Source organism: Aphidius gifuensis, linkage group LG3, assembly GCF_014905175.1.
Source record: "Aphidius gifuensis isolate YNYX2018 linkage group LG3, ASM1490517v1, whole genome shotgun sequence".
Lineage (NCBI taxonomy): Eukaryota > Metazoa > Arthropoda > Insecta > Hymenoptera > Braconidae > Aphidius > Aphidius gifuensis.
In genome coordinates, this window is record NC_057790.1 from 127,109 (window position 1) to 152,170 (window position 25,062).

General features: G+C 25.2%; 1 protein-coding gene across 8 annotated transcripts; it reads right to left on the minus strand.

Moving 5' to 3' along the window:
- Nucleotides 1-271: 271 nt before the first annotated feature.
- On the minus strand, nt 272-25,018 carry LOC122851187. Of its 8 annotated transcripts, none has more exons than XM_044150261.1 (13): nt 24,479-25,018; nt 24,289-24,415; nt 23,385-23,482; nt 8,472-8,535; nt 6,380-6,651; nt 6,245-6,308; nt 5,909-6,004; nt 5,718-5,818; nt 3,162-5,621; nt 2,950-3,085; nt 2,709-2,849; nt 2,296-2,631; nt 272-2,036 (listed from the first exon to the last, which is right to left on the minus strand). In XM_044150261.1, the coding sequence occupies exons 3-13, from the start codon at nt 23,454-23,456 to the stop codon at nt 1,960-1,962; spliced, it is 3,819 nt and encodes a 1,272-aa protein (XP_044006196.1). In that variant the 5' UTR covers nt 23,457-23,482; nt 24,289-24,415; nt 24,479-25,018; the 3' UTR covers nt 272-1,959. The 8 variants fall into 8 exon arrangements, with proteins under 8 accessions (XP_044006196.1, XP_044006195.1, XP_044006198.1 ...); XM_044150260.1 differs by having other exon boundaries at nt 6,380-6,654; XM_044150263.1 differs by lacking the exons at nt 23,385-23,482; nt 24,289-24,415; nt 24,479-25,018 and adding exons at nt 16,584-16,660; nt 16,913-17,067.
- Between the last annotated feature and the right edge of the window lie 44 nt (nt 25,019-25,062).

Genomic DNA, 25,062 nt, shown 5'->3' on the forward strand with positions numbered 1-25,062 from the left:
AATTTTCTATTGTGTGCGATATTTAGTATATATAGATACATAAATAGCCATTATATTATGTAATAATTAATTAACTATAATTTTAAAAAATGAAACAAAATAATAGCTGTATAGAGATTGACAATCTACAAATTGTTTCGATTCATTTGATTATTATTTTTTCATTATATTTTTAACAACAACAACAACAGCAACAACAATAATTACTTTCAAAACAGTTAAACTGTTGAATTATTATTGTGTAAAGAATAATTATTTTTGTCAATTGCTGATTTTTTTAACAAAGAGAAAAGTATTGATTTATTGATTCTACAACTACAAGTTTGTCGTTTTATGATAAATTAATTTGAAAGACATTGTCAGTACACGAGGTAAACTATCTGGGCAAATGACTTTATTATTATTATTATTTCTATTTAAATTGTATACCATTGTTTATCATCATCATCATCACCATAAATAATTAATTACCATCAGACTAAATTTATTTTTAAAATCTACTTATTCGCCTCTGCGCTTAAAAAATCTTTTCCACAATTATTATTATTATTATTATAAATGTACTTGTTATGGAAATTAACCTTTCTCACTCATTGTCTCATTTCTTTTTGAATAATTAATATTATCATTCAATTATTTAATACCAACAACGATGAATGATATTATTTTAATTTTCAATGAATTTTTAAATGATATTAACACTTAAAATTGCACATTATTATTTTTATTATGTTGAACATTTTATTAATAATTTATCTATGCATGATTAACTTTGTTTATACATTGCACAGAAAATGGAATGTTTGTAATTATTATTTTTAATAATTAACAAATGTTTAAATGTTTAATTTAATTTTTTTTTTCCATTTTTCGTTTGTTATTTCTATCATCAAGTTATTTAAAGCCAGATTTTTCGATTAGAGATTTTTTTTTTTTTTCGTTGGCTGATGAATTGGCAATTTTAAATAATCCTCAATTGTTTTTATTGTATTTAGTATTTTTCAATTAAACCAACAACTCGTATACAATAATAATAATTAAAAAAAAATAATAGTAAAATATTGGAAATTTGCTTGATCAACTTTGTTTTAATTGCTTCGATAATTAATTTTAACTTTTATTTTGTTAACTCTCTCTATCGTTTTTATTTATTTATTTTTATTATTATTTATTTTCTTTCTAATAATTTTATGAGCAAATTACATTTCGGATTTTATTTTTTTTAATTTTTTAACTTTAAAATTTAACTTTAATTATTTTTATCAATTCAATTTTATTTAACTTTTGTTTGTTTATTTATTTTATTTTTTTTTTCCTACCAGTCTTTTTTTTATTCTCCGTACCTAGGCATCATTTATTTTTTTTTATTTTTAAATATATAAATTATTATTTTTAATTTTTATAATAAATTGAGACAATTAAATCATCATCGTGAATCCTGTTTTTGTGTGTGTGTGTGTGTGATTGAGTGTATCTCATCTTTGCCCTATTTTAATTTAATTTTTTTAAATATAAAAAAAAAAATTATTATTAATATTTTTATTGTTTAAAAATTTATTTGTTTTGTTTTACTTGCTTGAGCCGTAAAAAAAAAAAAAAAAAAAACAAAACAATTATGGCACAAATTAATTTGGATCTTATAATACCCATTGGAATTAAAAATAATTCATAAGGAAGACATTTATTAATTTTTAATAACAATTATAATTTCTAAATTTTCATAATTTAATTAATTGATTGATTGATAAAAATAACGGCTCAAGGTTATTTTAAATTATTCTAATGACTTTAATAAATATAGATATTAATTTAATATATGACAAATGAAAAGATGAAATGAATTTAAAAAAAATATATATATCTAATCTTGCCATTGCAGGTCACGTAAATATTGGGCGATTATTATCACGTTTTATCTAGTTGTTGATAATACTTTGTTGATGATGATCTCGTTGCTTGCTAGAGTCTCCATAGACTTGATCTTCGTCTGCTAGTACCTGCACCACCAGCAACACCACCACCACCACCACCATTACCTGTTTCGACGATTATCTCATTGTAATAATTACGGGGACATATATTTTCAGTAAATTAAAAATATAATCAAGTATTAAATTATACACATGCACATAAAAATAAAACAAAAATTATTTTAAAAAAATATCAAAAATAATTGACAATTTATTTAAATATAATGAATAATTGTTATAAATATAATATATAGATATAGATATAGATAATTGAAATGATAATAATATATTTATTAAATTTTAATTTATCTAAAATTGTACCGACCAGCATGTGATATTGATAGCATTTCAACGGGCAATGAACCACGTCTTTTGACACTTGGTTCTGGTATTGAATCTCTTATTAAAAATTCACGTTTCCATCCAGACCATTTAGCATTTAGATCATTGTCATCAGTATTATTTATACAAATGGAAAACATTTCAGGTCCACCACTGCTACGTCGACGTAATGTTTTTTTTCTATTACGTTGTTGACTTTTATTATTAATACTGCTACGACCAAATAAATCACGACGTAATTCTGATATATCTGCTGGTACAGAGCCACGTCTTGGTGATGGCATACCCTGATTTATATTGTTGTTATTTTCACGTTCATCTATTTTTTAAAAATATTGTTTTATAAAAAATTATTGTTTTATTAAAAATATTGTTTTTTTGTTAATATATCTTTACCTGTTGGTAGAAAAGTATTTCCAAGTATATTTACAAATGCTGCTTCTGGAGGTAAACTAGATCGTCTAGATGATGATGATGATGTTTTCTTTTCTCCTCGAATGCCCAATGCCGATCGAAAGGATCCACCAGAAGTAAATGCTATTAAAAGAAAAAAAAGAATTTAATAATAAAGTTTGACAATTTAATTTAATTTAAAAATAACAATATTTGAAAAAAAAAAATATAATACTATTATTACTTTGATTGGCAATGTCAGCAGGTACAGAACCACGTCTCATATGTCGGTCTATTCTTGATGTCACAGTTAATGGACCATCATCCAGACGAAACATCAGTCCAACTGGCGCTGATCCACGTCTTCTTGCCCATCCTCCCTATTGGCATTGTATTTTAAATATATAAAAAAATCTCATTGACGTGTAATTAAATATTTAAAATAAAACAAAATACCTGAGCAACTCGTCGTCCAGTTGTAAATTTTCCAGCTTCATCAGTAGTAGTAACACGTGGATCAACATTTTCCTTCATTCTTTCATCATCATCACCATCATTATTATTATTATTATTATTATTATCATCATCATCACTCATTTTTTGTATTTTTGAACTTTTATAATATGATATTGGTTCAGAACAAGTTTCACCAATACTTTTTCTTTGTTCACTACCACTGTCACTTGATGATGATATACTTTTGTGTCTTGGTGGTGATTCAGGTGGACTACCAATAAAAAATACTTTTTGTATTGGTAATTCAGATGTTACAGGAATCATTGTAAATCTTCTACCACTTTTTTCACGTCCAATAAAACCAATTTTGCTATCATTATTAATAGGCGTTGAAAATCTTCTGAGACTTTCTGTTTCTTTTAATTTATTGATAGTATTATTATCAGCTGGTAGTGGCATAAATTTATCAGTCGATTTTTGTTCTTCATCAGCAGCAGATTCTTCTAAACTTACATTAGATTGTGATAATGATATATCAATACTCTCAGAGCAAATTGATTTATGTTTAAATGTTGTAACACCAGTTAATGTTGCATAAATAACTTGTGTTGAATCAGTCTCTTGTGCTGATGATGGTCTTTTATGATATTGATAATGGCTATTATTATTATTATTATTACTACTACTATTACTACTACTACTACTACTAATATTGTTTTTATTTTTATTATTATTATTATCATTATTTTTATTGTTGTGATGTTTATGATGTCTTGATGATAATGGTAGCTCATCACTTTTAACACCTTGTAAAGAATGTCTACGTCTTTCATTACCAATAAATGCTGAATCAACATTGAGCCTATTAAAATCAGCATAAGCTGATGATTCACGTCTTTTTCCACTACTGTGGTGGTGATGATGATGATGATGATGATGATCAATTGTATATGAACGAGTACTTATTTTACGTTCACGTTTTTTATCTGGTGTTGTTGATAATGGTGGTGGTGGTGGTGTTGTTGTTTTAGATGATGAATGTGATTGATTAGCTTCAATATTTTGTGAACATTGAGGAGTTTCATGTAATACATCAATTTTACATTTAGACATTTCAGCAGTTGTTGATAAATAACGTATTCTATTGTATGGTTGAAGTGGTGGAAATGTTTGTTGTCTTGTTAATTGTTTAGTTGTTTGTGATTGTGATAATACACTTGATAATCTTGATGCTTCAATACTACTTGTTATACTTGCAATACTTGTTTCAGGAAGTAAATTTTCAGCACTAACTGGTCTTTCATTTTCTGTATTTGTATTTGTATTTGTTATTGATTCAATTAGACTACTGTGTGATGATAATAATGATAATGAGCTCAATTTATTATTATTACAACAACTTTGATTATCAAGTTTAACTAGTGGTAGTGGTGTTGCTGTTGTTTTGGATGATGAAGATGATGAAGATGATGATTGTGGTTTAATACTCATTGGTACTGAATGACGACGTCCTGTTAATTTTTTATCATAATAATTGTATGGTAAACTTGAACGTCTTGACGATGACGATGTTGATATTTTATGTAAATTTTTATCAAATACATGAAATTGTATGTCAATTGAGTAAGATTCTTCTCCTTCTTCTTCTTCTTCTTCTTGTAATGTTGCGGTATTATCAATAGCACAACATACATCAGGAGGATCTTCAGAAATTTGTGAATTTTGTATTTCTTCTTGATCAGTTTTATTATTATCATCTTCATCATCAACATCATCAATTGTTTCTTGAGCAATTAAATTTTCCCATTTTTGTTGATTTGATTTTAAATTTTTCATTAATATTATACTTAATCCATCACCAAGAAATCTATTCCATTCATTGTACAATGGTGTTACAACAAATTGAAAAAAACCAGATTGTATTTTTGGTATGCTTATTGTTTGTCGATCACAAAGTGGTGTTACAGGAAGATTTAGTTGACGTTCATAATCACCTTGACGAAAAAATTCTTCACATACTTTGTATGACCATTTTCTTGATATATCCCATGGACGACATGGATTTGATATATCAGCACATTTAAGTGATATTTGTAATATAAAATGACGATATTCACATTTTTTCATATCAAGTATATTATTATCCTGATAAGATTTAAATTTTGTTAAAAATTCTTGTTGACGTGTTATATCTGTTGCAAGAATTAATGAACTAATATAACCCTGTAATTCTGGACGTATTTCTGGTGATAGCTGTTCACTCACACCACTCTCAAGAAGACATGCTATCGCTGAACGCCAATGATGATTTTCCAATACAGATGTATTTTCATAAAGTTTGGCCAAGTGATTACTTGTTGCAACGAGAAATGGTTGATTAACACCAGGATGATCCAGATCATGTGTTACAGCAGCAATTAATGATGCCATTATTTCCAAACTAGTCAAATGTTTTCTTATCTTTTTTAGGAGAAAATAAAAAAAATATATATATATATAAATTATTATAATCAATCAAAAGATATTACTTTTATAAATAATGTCATTAACACAAACTTTTTCTTCTTGAAGAAAACAGTGCATTGCTTGAGTAACATCAGTTGCATGAATACTATTGTGATAAGGATTTGTACTATGATATCCTTCCTCAATCAATGCTAAATCAATTAATTCACAATTTAAAAATTACATTTAGAAATAAAAAAAAGCTATCATATAAAAGAAAAAAAAACAGCAAATAAACTTACCAAATAATTTCCACACTCTGACAACATCCAATTGAAATTGTTTCAATAGACCATACCATTGAAACAAATGCACACATAACACTGGTAAAGAACGACCTAGAAAATAATTTACTCAATTATAAAATTATATAATCTATTATTGCCATCATCATTTTGCATATTAAACAATAACATTAAATGATAATCATTGTTCATGACGATTCATTTAAAAATAGAATATATAATAATAATAAAAAAAAAAAAATTTAAGCATTGAAAGCGTAAAAATTGCCAACAAGAAATAAAAAAAAAAAAAAAAAAAAAAAAAGTTGAATAAATGCCTGGGAGGACACTCACCTCCAGATACAGTCTCCAGGGTAAATGCGTTGAAGCGCCAATGTCCGGCCCTCTGCAGAACACACTGCAACAATTTCAATAAAAGCATACAATAAATATAATAATAATAATAAACAAAATAATAATAATATTTACCTGAACTTGTCCATGAAATATGTCATCAAGTAATCCTGGTTCTTGATTCAATGATCTTGTTGTTAATCTTTTACGTCTTCTTTTGTGCATTGTTAAAAATCTACTTCCATTACGTATTCTTGAATTTTCATTGGTGTCAATAATAATATTTTCAATGAGTTGACGATCTGTATCTGAATAACGACGACTATTAATATTATTAATATCAGAAGGTGATGATGATGGTGGTGGTAGTGGTGATGATCCAGATGATTCCAATAATGTTGTTGCATCTTCTTTAAATTAAATAAATTAAATAAATTAATTATGTTAATAGTTAAATAATAATAATAATAATACATGTATTAAATTAAATAATGTTAATCCCATGAGAGTATACTATATATATATTTGAAATACATGTTTATAATAATATATTTATGCATGTACCATGTTGGGTTCTATTCATTCAAAGAAGCAATAGAGTGACTAATATTGAAACGAGGCCATTGCCACATATCAGACGCTTTCATAAATGCATTCACGCAATTCACATGATTGCATTTATTTTATTTATCATACACGTATACATATACTCACTTGATGATGATGATGATGATGATATTAAATTAATTTGTATGTATTACAAGTATAATATAAAAAAATAAAAATATAGTATTTAATTGTGTTGTAGTATAAACAAAAACAAATATAGTTCAATGACATATGTATATCATGTTAATAATTTACGTGGCTGTAAATATTGATAAAATTAGTATTTAATTTAAATTTTGTATATAAATCATGTAATTATTGGCTCAATGAAATGCAATTTAATAAAATAAAAATAAACAAACATCTCTATTGATCTTGATAAATTTAATAATTTTCTTTCATTGTAATAATATTTTTCATAAATGGCATTTTTTATCGCAAGATCGTTGATTTTATTTTATATATATATATATATATTTTTTTTTGTTATTTTATGACACAAGGGGAGTAGAGTTGCAGTGTGAGTAAAGTGCTTCCTTAATATCTAGTCAGTTGCCCGGACATTTACCCTCATAATGTGGTAAAAAAATATAAAAAAAAATTGGATGAGAATCATAATAATAAATAAAAATAAAAATAAAAATAAAAAAACTTAATGAAAGAGAGAGAGAGAGAGATAATAATAATAATAACAGTAAATAATACCAAAAAAAAGGTGTCTAAAAATAAAATAAAAAAGTACTTTCGGTTAAAATATATTTGTGGATTTATTTGAAGGTGAAAAAATAACAATAAACAAACAAATAAATAAATAATACAAGAGTGTACGTACGTTTAGTAATAGCATCTTTTAAATGTTTTTTTTTTTTTCTCTTCTTCTTTTTCTTAGCTACATCATAGTACATGTCTAATTAACCTAATTAATAATAACCGCGGTATGTCGATTCAAATGTTGAACGTCAATTTGCATTTAGCAACAAGGCACTCTTGCGTTTTTCTTTTTCTTTTTTATTTTCATTTTTAAATACATGTGTCAGTGTAGTATTATTATTATTATTATTATTATTAAACGATGCAATTTCAATTGTGCTTTTATTATTATGTATATCGACACACTCACATTTATTCAATATGACAAAATGAGATAAAACTTGCATTCTCTGCAAATATATCAATTTTATTTTTTCATTTTTTTTTTTGTATTATATGTGTATAAGTATGCGGTTTATAATTTGTGGTTGTTTGTCGATAACTAAATATCAATAATTATATTATTTACCGCAATTATATAAAAAATCATCAGACTTAAATTTATGATATAAATGAAATGTTTGAATTAAACAGTTCAAATTTGAATTAATAAATATAATTTTAAATTTAAAAAAATAAAATAAATACAAAATATTTGAAAAGTAAACTTGAATAAAATATAATTTAATATTATTATGATAATCGCAATATCCCTCTCCCTCTCTCGCTTTCGTGAAATTTATTTATAATAATATTTGTACAAAGTTTACATTAATACTCTTGTGTAAAGAAATAAAAATTAAATAAAAGAAAAACACTGGATATGTATATGAAAATAAAAAATAAATGAAAATAAAAATAAACTCACCGGATTTTCGTACAAATACTGCATTTTGTTTGGAACTGTCGACTGTGACCTCTGCATTCGACGTCTAAAAAAAGATAAAAATAAAAATCATCTGCATTAGTTGAATCGTAAAAAAGTAAAATAAATATACAGTATAAGTATAGAGTATAATTTAATTTAAGTTTTGTATGGTAAAAAATCAGTGATGCATGTCTCAATAATTGTTGTTACATTTTTAATATTAATAAATAAATAAATTGAGAATTTAAGATATTGTGAGTGATATACTCTACTGCCACAACATAACAGTTTGATGATTCAAAAATTTATTATTGCAAGTATAATAAATAAGAAAAAAAATAATACAATTAAATTTTAAAAAAATGATGATGAATCACAAAATAGTAATTTAACATTTTCATGAAAATGCCAAATGAGGAGGAGAAATAAAAAAAAATAAACTTTGAATTAATTTATATGAATAAAGAAAAATAAAATAAAACAACTCGGGGAAATGGCAATTCTACTTGTCAGATATATCTGTTAATAATGTTTGCCCTCTATTCAATCTGTATTTTGTGGTTGAAATATTTTCTTTAGCTCAAGTATCAATTATGCTGTTGAGCAAAAGAAAATTCTACGATTCCTCTTGTTCTTGTCATCATGAAAAAACTATATGCCAAACGACCCTCTTTGTATTTATATTATATTATACTAAAATCTTTACAAGTCACCTCAAGTGCCAATTATTATTTTTATTTATAAAGTTTAATATATAAAATTTAACAATTATAATATATTCAGTTTGGATGGTATAAACAAGGAAATAGTTTTTCGACAATACAAAACGAGAACACGACTAAAAATGAAAAAAAAAAACAACCACATGATCTAAGATTAACTCTGTAATATAATTTGCATTGCGAAATACAAAATGAGAATCACATTCCGGAAGATTGCCCACAATATAATAATATTATAATACCCGTATAAAAATAATAAATAAATAAATATTATTATTATTATTATTATTGTTACTATAATAGTAGTAGTAATAATAATTAAAATGGTGATTTACGAGACATATGCAGATGAACAAGATGAGAGTTGTTAAACTATAAATATTTATATATGTATATATGAATGCAGAACACAAACTGTTGAATCGTATATAATCTCAGTCAGACACCCATGCATGATATCGGTACTAGTTTGTTAACCACACAATAATCAACAAAACTATACATGTATATTGGTTGTGGTGGTGGTGGTGGTGGTTATGGATGTACAACAGATGAGTAACCATTGTTGAACGGATGTCCGACATGCATTCATTTCATTTGCTTGACTATGTGCACTCTACATATAGATATATAAATATATATATACTCAATTCACCATCTGATGATGATGATGATGATGATGAACTAATTTAATCGACTTTTGTGTGGTTCTTAAAATGCTAAATTATTATTGACATTGCTGTTTCATCTTATTTTCTCAATTAATATAAATTTCTATAAAATATAATCAATAAATCAATTGAAAATTTAAAAAAACAGTATGTATGTGTATATGAAAATTTTTAAAATATTTATAAAATGAGAGCAAAAAGTATATATATTTTGTATAATGTATTATGTATCTCTCTTTTTTTTTTTTTTTTTTGTCACTAAAAAGTCAGGGATAAGATGAGAGTAATAAAAAAAAAAAAAAAAAAAAAAAGTAAAAAGTAAAAAAAGAAATAAGGTAAGGCAAAAAAAATGGGAGGGAATCGAGCGATGAGGAAAAACGGTCGAGATGGTATACAGTCGACCTGAATTCCACGACTTGGTATGACGTCACTGGCAACCCTCTACTCATTTAGATTTTTTATATACATATATACCATATACTCGTCTGACGCGACACTATATACATATTTACGCGGGGCTGACTTGTTATATATATACTTTTACATTTAGTACAAATTTGTGCATGCAATACTACATAAATATATATATAAGTTAATAAAGCATCCCTTAGCTTTTTACCACCACCCTCCTCCTCCTTCTCGTAATATACACTCTATTTTATATTTTATTATTATTATTATTATTATCATTATCATTATATTTGTTTCATCAATGTAATTTCAAATATGCGTATATGATTGTCAACATTATACTGTTTAAATATTATATTGTCTATCTTATATCGTTTAACCTCTGTCAAAATAAATTATACTATTATATTTAAATTAAAAATAATATTAATTATTTAGTTTGAAAAAAATTTAATTAAAAGATAAAAATAATATATGTATAATATAATAAATTAAATTATTGTTTTAAACTTTTTATATTCGTATAAATGTAAATAATCAATATTGACTAAAATTTATATTATAATTTTTGTTTTCAACTATTAAAACTATATATATCAAAGTTGAAACTTTAAAATATATACATGTAGATGGATAGATAGAACACATGTATAGGTAAACACAATTCAATTATCACAAATTCTATTATATGATCGTGCAGTATAAAGTGTTAAATATATCAAATATCACAGTTTCAGATTGAATCTATAAAAAACAAAATAAAAAAAATATAAATTTCAATATTAAAGGGACAAAAGCAGTAATTTATACTATATATATATATACATATATTTATTTCAATTTTCAATAAATTGTTTCGAGTAATTTAAGATCTTTGACACAAAGTGAGGAGGAGGAGGAGGAGGGGTTGGTAAATACGATCGATATTTAAATCAAATCAGCAGGTGCAATTATAAAGACAAAGATAAAATATCATAGAGAGTGAGAGATAAATAAAAAGAGGAAAGGATGATGATGATAGTGAATAGCATAGAGTGGAGAGCATCAAGCGAGAGCTTGTCGGTCACAGTGAAATTCTGGGCAAACCAGTAGCTTCAATAACATCGCCACCACCAACACCACCAACATCATCATCAACATCAACAACAACAACAGCTAGTATGCTTCAATCTCAAGTGCACACACACACACACACTATAACAACAACACCAAAGTGTTTATATATGTATATTGCAAATCAATCTATATATATGTATATACATCTGTACATCTAATGAGCTTTGAAGAAGATTACACTATAGTTTAATTAATCTAATACCTACATATGTAAACACACCGGATTAATTATGTCATATGTCTTGTTTGTACATTTATCAATTAATCAATCAATCAATCAATCAATAAAATGATTTATTTTGATGATAATATTTTTTTGTCAAATTGCAACTTTAAAAGACATTGTTGACCTGATGTCTCATCAGCATGTATTATAAATCTTTTTTTCAATTTGACAAATAAATTATTATCTGGATAAGAAAGCTATATTTCATTTTTTTTAATTTAAATTATTATCCAACAAATTGAAATCAAGAAAAAAAGCTACTCACTGATTTCAATAAAAATCAATTCAATATTTATTATATCATCCAATAGTTAGTTTTTGCAACATCATTTTAACATCGTATATTTATTTATTATTTTCTTTAGAATGATAAATTGACACGTCTATTTTCATTGAGAATGAAATGGAAAAAAATGTTAAAAAAAAAAAACTAATAGCCCCGACGATGGGACTATTAGTTGTCGACAAAAGAAAAATATTATATACAAAAAATAAAAAAGGTAAAAATCCACACACTGGATAAAAAATATAAGAATAAATGAATAACATAATTCTATTATGTATATTTTATTTATTTATTTATATTTATTTATATGTATTTTTTTTTTTTTTTTTTTTGATGTTGTAAATGTGAATAATGTGAATAATCGCTTTCGTGTGTACATATGATGATCATGATGATGCCACGTCACAATGCACGCCCTCAATTTTGCATGTAACACACATATAAATATGTCACGCTATTTTTATGTGCATTTATTTATTTTTATTTTTTTTTCTTTTTCTTATAAATTCTTCACCATCATCATCACAGACTCATTGCATGTGTATACTATATTTATATTTTTTTACATATACGTCACACGTCTTAAATTACAAAAATATTTAAACAAATATAAATTTTATTTCAATAAAAAAATTGAAATAAATAAATAAATCCTCTTTAAATACGTAAATAAATAAATAAATAAATAAAAATATTGGAAAAAGCACATGTGCCATTTCCGGTAATGCCTTGTTGCTTTTTGTGAAAAAATTTTATTGGCATAAACACGTTAAAAAAAAAGGTAAGAGAAAAAATGTATATACTTAATCACATGTGGTGCAAAAAAAAAACAAAAAAAAATTGATAAAGATAAAAGGACTAAAAAAGACTAATGGTTAATTGGGGCTAAAATATCAACAATTAAGGGTGTTTATTGTGGTCTCACAACAAATTTATACCTAATTTGCCACCACTTTGTTAAATTCATCTTCTGTATGTTTAATAAAATTTGTTGTACATATAAAAAAAAAAATATAATTTGACTTTGGAATTAAATAGAATTTAAGTTGTTTGTAAAGAGATTTATGTGGTAAGTGAGTAAAAAAAAAAAATAGTTGAAATAATAAAAAAGAGAAATGAAAATCGGAACAAGTATTAAGTGTTGAGTAGTCGAGGCACGTTTGACGGATCGAACTAGCGATTGACCTGGTTCAGCTTGACGATCCTGAGGTCCTCAGGCCTTGTAAACTCATTCTCTCTCCATATATACATACTTTGACTATTTATTTTATAAATGTATATGTATGATGAAATAAATACATATATATATATAATTATATTATTGCAATTATATACACACACATACACTCTGCACAATACATGAAAAGCTTGGGGTCTTAATTTAATAAATAAATAAACAACAAAACAAACAAAGAAAGTTGTCGTTAACACTTTTGGGTAATTCATTTAAGGTTGTTTTTTATTTATTTAAAATAAAAAACTTGTTGATGAGTTTTTTATTTTATTTTTTGTTGATTAGACCTGACCTATGTTTTTAGAATTTCATTAGTATATAAAATTATCATCATTTATAGTTTTGAGAAAATTATTTAAAGTCACATGATAATCATTTATATATTTATCTTTCAATAAACATATTTAAAATTTAAATTATATAGCCAATAAAGATTTTATTTTTTTTATTATTTTATAAATTTGAATTTACAATTCATATGTAAATTTATGAATTTTTTTACTGGATATTTAATACTTATTGGCACAATTTTTTATTTTTTTTCTTATTTATTATTAATAAAACTATATTAATTGATGATATTCAACTTGTCTATTATTACTTTTTATTTCAAACAAATACTGTGATGGAAAAAAAATAGAGGAATATGTATAAGGAAAATATGTACTAAAATTGATGATAAAATAAAAAAGCATATTTTTAGTTTGTCGACAAATTGAAAAAATGAGCAATATTACAATATGAATATAAAAGAAAAAAAAAATAATGGAAGCTGAAATTGGATATGTATGTAACGAGTTTATATATGAAAATATAAAATAAGTGAATAAACAACGAGTATAATATTTGAAAGACGAGATATAAAAATTTATATGAAAAAAGAAAAAAAAATTAGAGAGCTAAAAATACATATTTGACATGAAAGATGATGTCGCACGCGTTATAATATAATATTGCAAAATAATACACTCAATTTACTAAAAAATTTAGTCAACGAAAAAAACAAGAGAATAAGTAGCCCCTGTAAAAGATAAGAGGGTGTGTTATATATATATATATATATATGTATTACGATTGACCCGAATTGTGTGATATTTGACGTCAGAATTACCAGAAAACCAATTGACATTGATTAACAAATAATAAAACAACTTGCCAAATATCAAAAACAATAAAAATTTCCAAATATCTTTATATATTAATAATTGACACAATTATTATATTTTTATTTATTTTTTTCAAGGTAAAATTATTTTAAAAAATAGGTCAGACAAGATTCATAAATTTTAGAATTAAAGAAATTTTATTTTCAAACAATAAAATCAAAAGCCTCATATTATATTTTTTAAATTAATCGCACAAATGTCCTCGGCAAAAAAAAAATGATAATAAATATAATATAAAAATATAATTTATTATATCTATTAAAGAAAAAAAAAAAATGTGATAATCAAAACAATTACAATAAATTTATGTCGCTGAATGAAATAACTTGATATAAATTTATGTGTGAAATTCGCATCAGGTATTTCCGGTGCCATCATTATTATCATATTCATATTATAGATACATAGATAGATGGGTGGCATAGGTGGGTGAGTGGGTATACACATCATCATCAAAACCATTATTTTCTTGGGGTATGTAATTTAAACGTCACATATTAATCAATTTATTACGTCATCAAAGAAAAAAATAAATAAAAATATTGCAATTAGTCGTGTGTAAAGACAACAAGGTTGAATGACCAATAGTTGTTGTCTTTACAACAACAAAAACAACAACAACATCCAATTATTTTTTAAATGACAAAAACATATCGCAAGTCAAGTAAATTAAAATGCTCACGAGACAAAATAGTCAAAATTAAATGTTTTTTATAAATTCCAATTGAGACAATAAATACATGTGAGCTGGGCTTTGAATATCTCACATATTTTTCTTCCATCAAGTTTGGAATCTACAGTATTTCTATGTACAGATCAATAGAGTATTTTAATTGAAAATTCTCTTAAATTAATTTCCAATGACCACAATGAATTGGTATTATATATATATTAAATAAAAAGATAAGAAAATTGTTTTTGTTAAATTTTATACAAGTTGACAAATTCAAGTACTTTTGTATACTCGAAATTAAATAATTTTATAAATCTTCAACTAATTGATTTGAATGATGATAAAAATATAAAAGAGAGAGTAGTGCTGACACGTGGAACGAGTCATCAGATAAACACAATCATCATTCTCATCAAGTTATATCAATAATAATTTTTACCTCAAATTGAATGATATGAATATTTTTATTATTTTCATCAGTTGTTGTTGTTGTTGGGGATGTTGATGATGATGTTTTTTCAGGTGTTGACAATACAACAGATACAACAATATTACAAGTTTTTTCTTGTATATTAGTTGTCGTTGTCGTTGTAATAATATCTTGTTGTTGATTGTCACATGTTAATTCTTGATAACAAGATTCACCAGATCCTCTTCTACTACCGGCAATGCACAATGCACGTCTAAATAAACCAGTAAGAACAGCACAAAGACCACACTGTATGCCAGTTGCACTTCCATGACTTGATAATGAACCACCACCACCACCAGCACCATTAATACGTCGACGGGTCCGAGTATCCCGAGACTCTTGTTCACGTTTAAATGACGCCAGTTTAACACTATTTTTTTTATATTTTTTAATATCAGATTTTCGTCTTTTACGTCGACGATGATGACACTTGCAACCCTCAACCATTCGACAAAATATATATTTACTATTTATTTATAATTAAATTTGATTCACTTGGTTTTATTAAATATTTATTTACATCATCTTCATCATCATCGTCGTCATCATCATCATCATCATCACCATCATTATTACAACATAATTTTTTATCACATAATATCATTTTTTAGTCGCGTGCCACTTGCACCAGTCACCTGTTACAAACACACACCACATGTGAGTAAGCACGATTATTATTTATCAACCAACTGAACCAACCAGCCAACACCACTATCTTATAATACTACTATTATTATTATTATTATTATTTCATTTTATAGATCTATAAAGAAATTAATAAAAGATAAATAAATTTTAAAATACACAATGTCTGCAGCAACTGACGACGGACGTTTAAATGATAAGATAGTCAAATATACCACTCAAGATGCATTTAGCATTTTATATATTTACACACACACACACTTGTATATATATATTTATATATTTATATAACTTGTCTTAGATTATGAGAAACTTTTTCAATTACTTTTCATTATTGTTGCTGCTGCTGTTGTTGCAGAGTAAAAGTAGTAGAATGAAAAATGGAAAATTCAGTCAAAAGTAGTAGAGGTAAGATATGGTAAGACACAAAAAAAAAAAAAAATTTAAAAAACCTTTAAATTGTCTGTATAGTAGTAAATATCTTACTCACTTGAAAAATACTCTTACTCATAAAGATGAAAAAAATTATAGAGATATAGGTATAAGAAAATTGTTTCAGTTTATAAGCTATGAAAAAATAAAAAAAAATAATGAGAATATGAGATAGTGGGTGAGTGGGTGTTGGTGGGGAGGGTTGAAAGACCTCTTAAAATTATTTAGAAATAAAAAATATAAAATCACAACTTTAATTAGGATCTGATGTTATATAACATTTACAACAAAAAATTAATAAATTAATTGATAGAAGTAAACAATCAACAATAATATCAATTAATAAAAAATATAATAATAATATGAATAATAACAATGATAATTTACTGTAAACTTGTGGTGTAAATGAATAATTTGGATATAAACAACAATAATTATATTATTATTAGTTATTAATTGATAAAATAAATAGTGTATGTATGTTATTTAGATAGATTTAAAGACAAACGATGTGAGCCGGCCGGTGGCTTTTCACGCACTGAATAAAATGCAAGGGTGGCGGCGACACGATCGTCATCTTGGTTTTATTCCCTCTCTTGTGTTGCTCTGTTATTTTCCTCTTTGCCTCTCTTGGCAGAGTTGTGTCTCATCGCAACGAGACCAAAACGCACTCGACAGTCGACACCAAAGTCGAGCGCCAGCCATCTGACCAATCAAAAAGGTTCGCGGATGTACGCGAAATCGGGAATGTTCGGTAGAAACTTTAACAACAACCAACTAATGAGAAAGCACACATATATGTATAACAAGTATATAACTAATACAACAATACTACCTACCTATCTACCTATCTACCTATCTACCTACATATATGCTCAGCCAGACTCTATATATGCTATATACATTTTCACCCAGACGACTATCAAAAGGATCAATAACAAACTCCCACTTTTCCATCAACATCTCTATACATGTATGTATGAATTTTCTTTTTGTTTGTGTGTGTTATCACATGAATTTCTTTATTTTATTATGATTATATTTCTTTTTTCTCATCAATTGTGAAAATCTTATCGACTGCAAACCAACAGTCGGCAGAGAAGTTGTTGCAAAATATTATTAACTTTAACAAAAATAATAATAATAATAAATAAAATTCAATGTACTTGCAGTATAAATTTATTGATATTTTTGTTATTTTTATTTTTTTGCAAGAGGTCAAAGGACTATTTTGAGCTCCAAAACATTACATCGCAATGGTAATATGTGTGTTTAGTTTATCCGATTGGAAAAATTGATTTTAGCATACAATTTATTATTTTTTTTATATTCATTTCGTCTAAAACGCAGCTGTGTTGAGAAGAGGCCATTGAACTCTCCATCATGCGACTGACTGCAAGTTACTTTTTCCCTCCTGCTCACTCTTTAATACTATATACATATAGCTATATAGCAATACTATATAACAATTTACAACAACATACTTTATCAATTATTTTTTTTGTATAAATTTTTATTTTCTTGCTAAATATTGTACTTGCAAAAAAAAAATAATGGAAAATTTAAAATACCAAGGAAATGAAAGTATGTAAAATTGTGAAAAAAATAAATCGCGGCAGTTGTTGTTCAATGAGTCGCAAGAGAAAAGCTAAAGAGCAGGTCAAAATATAAAGAGGAGGAAAAAGAGATAAATAAAATGAAAATAAAAATAAAAAAATAGGAATGTCTGGGGATTGGATGCGTGCGCATTAGACTATCTGCCCGGGGATATAACACTACAAATTCCTGGATTTATATTAACGATCCAATTTTCATATTTAAAATTATATAAATATTATATGAGTTTATTAAAACAATCAATATAATATTTCAAATATCGCTTTTAATAATATTTAAATTGTTGCATTAAGATTATATTTTCCAAAGAATTTTCAAGAAGGCAAACAGCAGCAGCAGCAGCAGCAGCACTATTGTGTCTGACAACATAGTGAGCTTAATCACTGATTGTTTAGTAAATAGCACGGTTCCATTGCTTTCGTGTCTGACTAAAAACTTTTTTAATCATGCAACCAACATTATTTTTAAAAAACAAACAAAAAAAAAAAGGAACAATTTATTTACTCAATTATTTTTAAATTATTATACTGATGAATTTAAAATGAAAAAGAAAAAAAAAGCTCGCAGTTGCGTTTAAAACAAATATTTTACAATGAAAAATTCTTGTATTTATTTTTATTCATTTTTTTTTTTTTATAAGAAATAAAATGGGGTTGAAATATTGAAAATAAATGTATATCCATTGGTAAAACCATTTTTATGTTCACTATGGGGTAAAAAAAAATAGACTAAATAAAAAAGAGCAAACAAAATGATTTACTTTATTAGTGACACTCTGGTGACTTTTACCATCCGGGCGTTAATGCGAGTGTTCCCACTGCGAAGAAAGTGCCAGAGCATTGAGGGTGCCACTTCAATATTTATTTTAACTTTTTTTCTTTTTTTTATTCTGCAGGGGTTTGAAACATGTTGAGAATAAAAAACTGATAATGTAAATAAATAAATAAATACTTTGATTAAAGTAGCTTATAATGAGGTAATTCTAAATATATATATATATTGAGAGACCTATTGCGATGACCTTTTATTAAAACTTTATGTACTATCATAAAAAAATTTAGCCCATTAAAAACTCCCACTGGTAGTTTTTTTTTTTTTTTTTTTTATGTAATTTCATTTCAAACTGATTTTTATTTTCAGACAGTAACTCTCGCAAATGATGAGAAAATACTAGAAGCTTAAAATGTTTTTTATATTTATTTATATAAATAAAACTATTTATTATATTAATTTTTTAATTAAAAAATAAAATTATATTTCTAAATGATATTATGTTTTATTTTTTCATTTAAAAAAAGTTGAACGTAAACTGTCACAATATAACTGACAAATGCAACTTGAAGGACATTAACCTGCCGAGACAAGGAACATGTTAAATATTGCCTGCAGGTAATTTAGTTGATATAAAGGGTGCACCCTTAAAACTACCCACCAAGTACTCTCAATTCTATATCGTCATTCAACCAACATCACCAACATCCCACCCACGTAAACTAGCTCTAGGGAGCTTTTTAACTTTACGCCAAAGGCCAACAGCATCTAATGCTGCTTTACTCTCTCAACAACTATTTCTTAATATTACTTAACTTTATTATTATTATTATTATTATTTTTCACAGACTGAATGACGTTGTTTTTCAAATAAATAATAAAATGTGTATAAAAGCTGAAAATATTATTAGCAAATCATTGTGTTTCTAAATAAAATATTTAATTACCAAAAATAGATATTAATTTTATTGAACAAGTAAATTAAATAAATATATACCAATAAAATATTATTATCATCCTCTTTTTGTGATTGATATATTATATGACAATGATAATAAAAATATCAAATAAAAATGTATAAATTTAACAGTTCAATGAATTTTAGCTAATAAAATTATTACGAAATTATATTTCAACAACAGACGACGACGACGATGATGATGATGATCAAGTTTTTATATTTAAAAATAATAATGATAACCAATATTTTATTTTATTTTATTTTTCAACTTTTTAAACATTGAATAATAAGCCACAAAGGGGCTATTTAATTTTAACAGAAATTTGTGGATTATTTTTATTTTTGTTGCTATATTTATTTTGGGGATAAAGTTGCCCTGGGGACAAACGAACAATGTGATTGAGTCAACCACAAGGAATTAGGATATACCCTGTGCTTTCAACTAGAAAATGCCTCAAGGTACAATACGTGACTGTGAAATTTCATTATATAAAAAGAATTTTATATAAATATAAATTTATATTTTAATTTTCTTTATCTCATTTTATATGTATAAAACGTATATATGAAACAATGCAAAATTATTTTCTTTGATTAATATTTTTGAGGAAAAACATGAGTTTATAATGTGAAATTTTATTTTATTTTTTTTTTTCAACAAAAAAGTCTTGTAAAAGTTTAAAATAATAATTTATGAGAGAAAGAAGGTAAAAGGTTATCTTTAATTTGAGATAACGTGTGTCTTATTATATAGGTATAGTGAGAAAAAAAAATATATTATTGATCGTTGAAAATAAAAGCCAGCGATGATAATAATCAACGACAATTTATTTTATTTTATTTTTACTCCCTATTTTTTAAAAAAAGTTTAAAAATGTAATCTTCCATTTTCACTCTTAAAAAGTAGAACAGAAAAAAATAAAATTGGAGTATATTTTTTGTCATTTATCCTAGAGATATAAATGTAATATTTTTTTTTTTTAATTTTAATTAAATCATTTGACTATATTAAAAAAGAAATTAAAAAAATTTTCTTGATAAAGTTATTGAAAACTTTTTATGCTTTCTAATTAATATTTTTTAAATGAGCTGTCATTTGATAACCACTCAATATATTTCATTTTTCATTTAATAAAATATCTATATTTTTTCTTTTTTATTAACGAAATTTGAAAAGAAAAACTAGCTAATGGTAAATCTCAATTTAATGGCCTGATAGCAGACTAAATTTCCAATAATAATAATAAAAAAAAAAGGAAAAGCTCTTAATCATGTTGAATTGATGAAGAACCCGAATGGACAGTGTCATTTTTTCAATTTGAAGCCAATGGAACGAAAGTTTCTGACGTATTGAAATATTTAACAAAAAAAAAAAGAAAAAAAAACATTCGACCCTTCATTTGTCAGACAAAATCCAGATACTCATCTCATTTAATCCTTTTTTTTTTTTTTCTTTGAAAATAATATAGATGGATAGATAAATAAACGTCAAATGATAAATTAATTATCAAATCATTGACAATGTAACAAATGTTTTCAAATATACATCATCCTTTTATCATCAAAAAATTAAAGTTTTTTTTTCATATAAATATATACAACTGACAGTAGTTTTTTGTTTGAAATATTTTTTTTCAATATTTCATCATCAACATCCCCTGCGTCATTCAATCGAAGCTTGACATATTTTTTTTATTGTAAAATATATATCTTACACAATAGTATAAATAATAAATAAATAAATAAATATTTGATTTATTATTTAAAAAAAAAAATGTTTTTTATATATAAAATAAAAACTTAATTAATAATATATTATTATCAGAAAAATACTTGTAATAATGATAATAATAATGATAATAAGCAACACCAGCAGCAGCATAATATATAATATATACGCATCAAGGGTAATGCTAATTTATCAAAGTGTTTTATAATAATAAAAAAAAAAAAAAACAGATACATACATACACATTTAATTTAATGTGTGTGTAAACATAATGTGTCTATTAACGAAGCGATACTAATGACTCATGCTAAGCAATCATTAGACTGAAGCACTTGGTTTTTATCAATAAATTTTCACTTCATTTGTGCCTTGTAAATATTATTATATCGCATCAATTATATAATTAATAAATAGATAATCTATGGCACTTAGACCTGCAAGGTGAACAGTTAAATTTCAATTTATTGATTATATACTCAAATTAATTATTTTTTTAAAAAATAAATATATTTATAGAAATTTAATTTTATTATTTAACTCATTTATATTCATGCGAAAAAAAAAAATAAATAAAATGTCCCCTAAAACGAATAATCTTTGGGTATTACATGAACCCTCGGAAATTGCAATTTAAAGCTTATTTTATATCGGAAAACAAACTTGTGAACAATATAATAGTATGCTACGTCAAATCCATGTAATTTTTAAAATAAAAAAAAATAAAATAATATACCGCAAGAGAAAGCTTTTCATGACCCAAATGTGTATACATCCACAAAATAACCATAAAATATTCCATCAAACAAAAAAAAAAAAAGAAAAAAGGTACACCCGGAAAACTATAAACTCTCTCTTTATTTTTATTTACAAACAAGTAAAATTGACAAAAAAATGGAAAAAGAGTACAAAGGGGAGAAAATTTAACGTCCAAAGAGGATGGAGCTTTTTATGTTTCCCTCAGGTCTTGTCTACCTGACAAACGAGGGTCAAGAAAAATCGGATTTGAGTTGTGAAAAAAAAAAAAAATCATTTGACAAAATGAGAAATAAGAAAAATGAGATTGTGACATTTTGCTATTGTCATCATTGGAGTTTGTCGAAGAACTTGGAACTTGCCTACATAACATTGAAAATATAAAAAAAAATGTTATTTACACGAAAGATAAAATTTATTTCAAGGGAAAATTCCGGATAAAAAAATAGAGAGCTTTATCGGAAAATATAGGATTGAGAGGGGTTATCGAAAAAATAAAAAAAATAAAAATCTGTAATCAGATAAGCTCATTCAGAGTGATGCTGGAATCAGGTATTTTTCTTCTTCATTTTTTCGTCGTCGTTATATTATGTATACATATAAAAAGGTCTTTTGAAATTATTTTATTTCTTGTTTGCTATTTCAATATATTAAATTTATATTAAACCTGTATTGGTATTGAGTTTTTTAAAAACTTGAAATTATTTAGAAGAAAAAAAATAAAATTATCTTGATTAAATTTTAATAAGAAAATATATAATTTTGATTAAAAAATTAATTGAAATTATTTTAATTATCGTTATCATCATCATTAAGTCGGTGTGCATTGATAACATTTCTATCGCAAAAAGGCGGCAACAATTATTTGCGCCAATCATCAGGCATCTACATATAATCTCTCAACAAGAAAAAAAAAAAATACTAAACTATTTTCGCAATAAATTTAAAAGCCAAAAAATAATAACACCGACAACATTATTATTTGTCCCAAGTAAATGAATTATTTGATAAAATAAAAATAGACTCACCGGAGGATGCTTACGACGCCATGTGCCCCATCGAGCTCTACGTGATCCTCGAGATCTTGAATTTCTTGGCATTGTTTCGTTCAAGATATATTTTCAACCTTAATAAAAAAATAAAATATTTTTTATAGTTGAAATTAAATAAAGGATATATGTATAATGTCTAATTAATTGCGATATTACCGGGTAGGTATACTTATTTAACACGTGTATATTATTTTCATGCAAAATATAATATCACGAAGGATGCGCCAACTGCCGGACAGACATTCGCACTCGAGTTCAAGGAATCGATCCGATAAAATTTTATACCAGAGCTTTTTTTTTTTATATATATTTTATTCCCCCCACAAAGAAAAAGTCACATAGCTATAGAGCTTTTAAATTTTCACTTAATAAACTTTAGTGAAAATCATGACTTTTCAAAATATTATACAAAAACATAGACAACTTTTCACTATTTATCTAATTTTATGCTTTATCAAATTACCATGTCAGAGGGTAAATTTAACACAATTTAAAATTTTTTGATATATAGTTTAGTTAATTTTATAGGAAAAACCCAATGAAATATGGCAATTGCTGAATCATTGTTTTAATTTAATGTCTCTACTTAACAATTGTGAACAAGAAACAAAAAACAAAAATTTAATTTAACACTAAATTGAAAGCAATAAATTTCATACCCTTTTCATAACTTTCAGCTAAACCCTCTCTCAACTTTTCATTGTCATAATAATAATAATAAAAATGAAATTAATGAAATAAATTTAAATTAAAAAAATCAAGTTATTAGGCATTAGTCTGTTGATGATGATGATGATGGACATGTTACAACCAACTAACGATTAATTATTAATGTACAATTATGTTATTTATTTTAATTGTTTAACATGTTTCAACTTACTTGAAATGATTTGTGATGATAATCATCTGGAAACAGGTCCAGGGTCAAGATAAAACATATGGTGTTAAATCAATGTCCAAGGCTAATGACCATTTTCATATATTTTATATTATAATTTATGATAAATCTGTTGAATAAATAAACAAAATTAAATTTATTAGAAAAAAAACTTTGTCATTTATTTACTTACCAAGAGAGAAAGAGTTTTTATTTGTTGTAGAAAAATATTGTAAATTTTAAATAATTATTTGCCAATTAATTGATGATGAGTTGTGTTGATTGTTATGTTTTGGTGACAAGTTGATGTTGTAAACAAACTGGTGAACAACATCATAACCTCAAACCCTTTGTGATATTATTGCCATATTAAATATAAATAATTGATACTTTTTATAATGATCGTGTTGATTACAAAATACCCAAGTGACATGTAAATAATTTTTGAGTTTTGACAGATGTATGTTTATGTTTTGATCAACTGTCAAAATATATTTTTTTTATCTACAACACACTTTGACTATCGTTTGACAATAATCACTGATTTTTTTAAAATATTAAACAACAATTGCATTATTTTAATTGTCAATATTAATATAACAAAAAAAAGACTTGATTAATAATCAGAAAATCAATGAAACCAATCCATATATGATGAAGATGATAAAAAAAAAATAAAAACAATTTTCTTGCCACAAGTTTTGTGTGTGATTGTCATTTGCCATCTAGCGTTGATACTTGAAACTCTCTCTCTCTCTCTCTCTCTATAAATAATTA

What these genes read in the sequence shown, in the direction of transcription:
- LOC122851187 (XM_044150258.1), bottom strand. Translation starts at nt 15,895, where the DNA reads ATGGTTGAGGGTTGCAAGTGTCATCATCGTCGACGTAAAAGACGAAAA. An exon ending in TTCATATCATTCAATTTGAG is followed by an intron (nt 8,536 to 15,415) that starts GTAAAAATTATT and finishes ATCTTTTTTTAG; the next exon opens with ACGTCGAATGCAGAGGTCAC. An exon ending in CTGGACGACGAGTTGCTCAG is followed by an intron (nt 3,086 to 3,161) that starts GTATTTTGTTTT and finishes CAATGCCAATAG; the next exon opens with GGAGGATGGGCAAGAAGACG.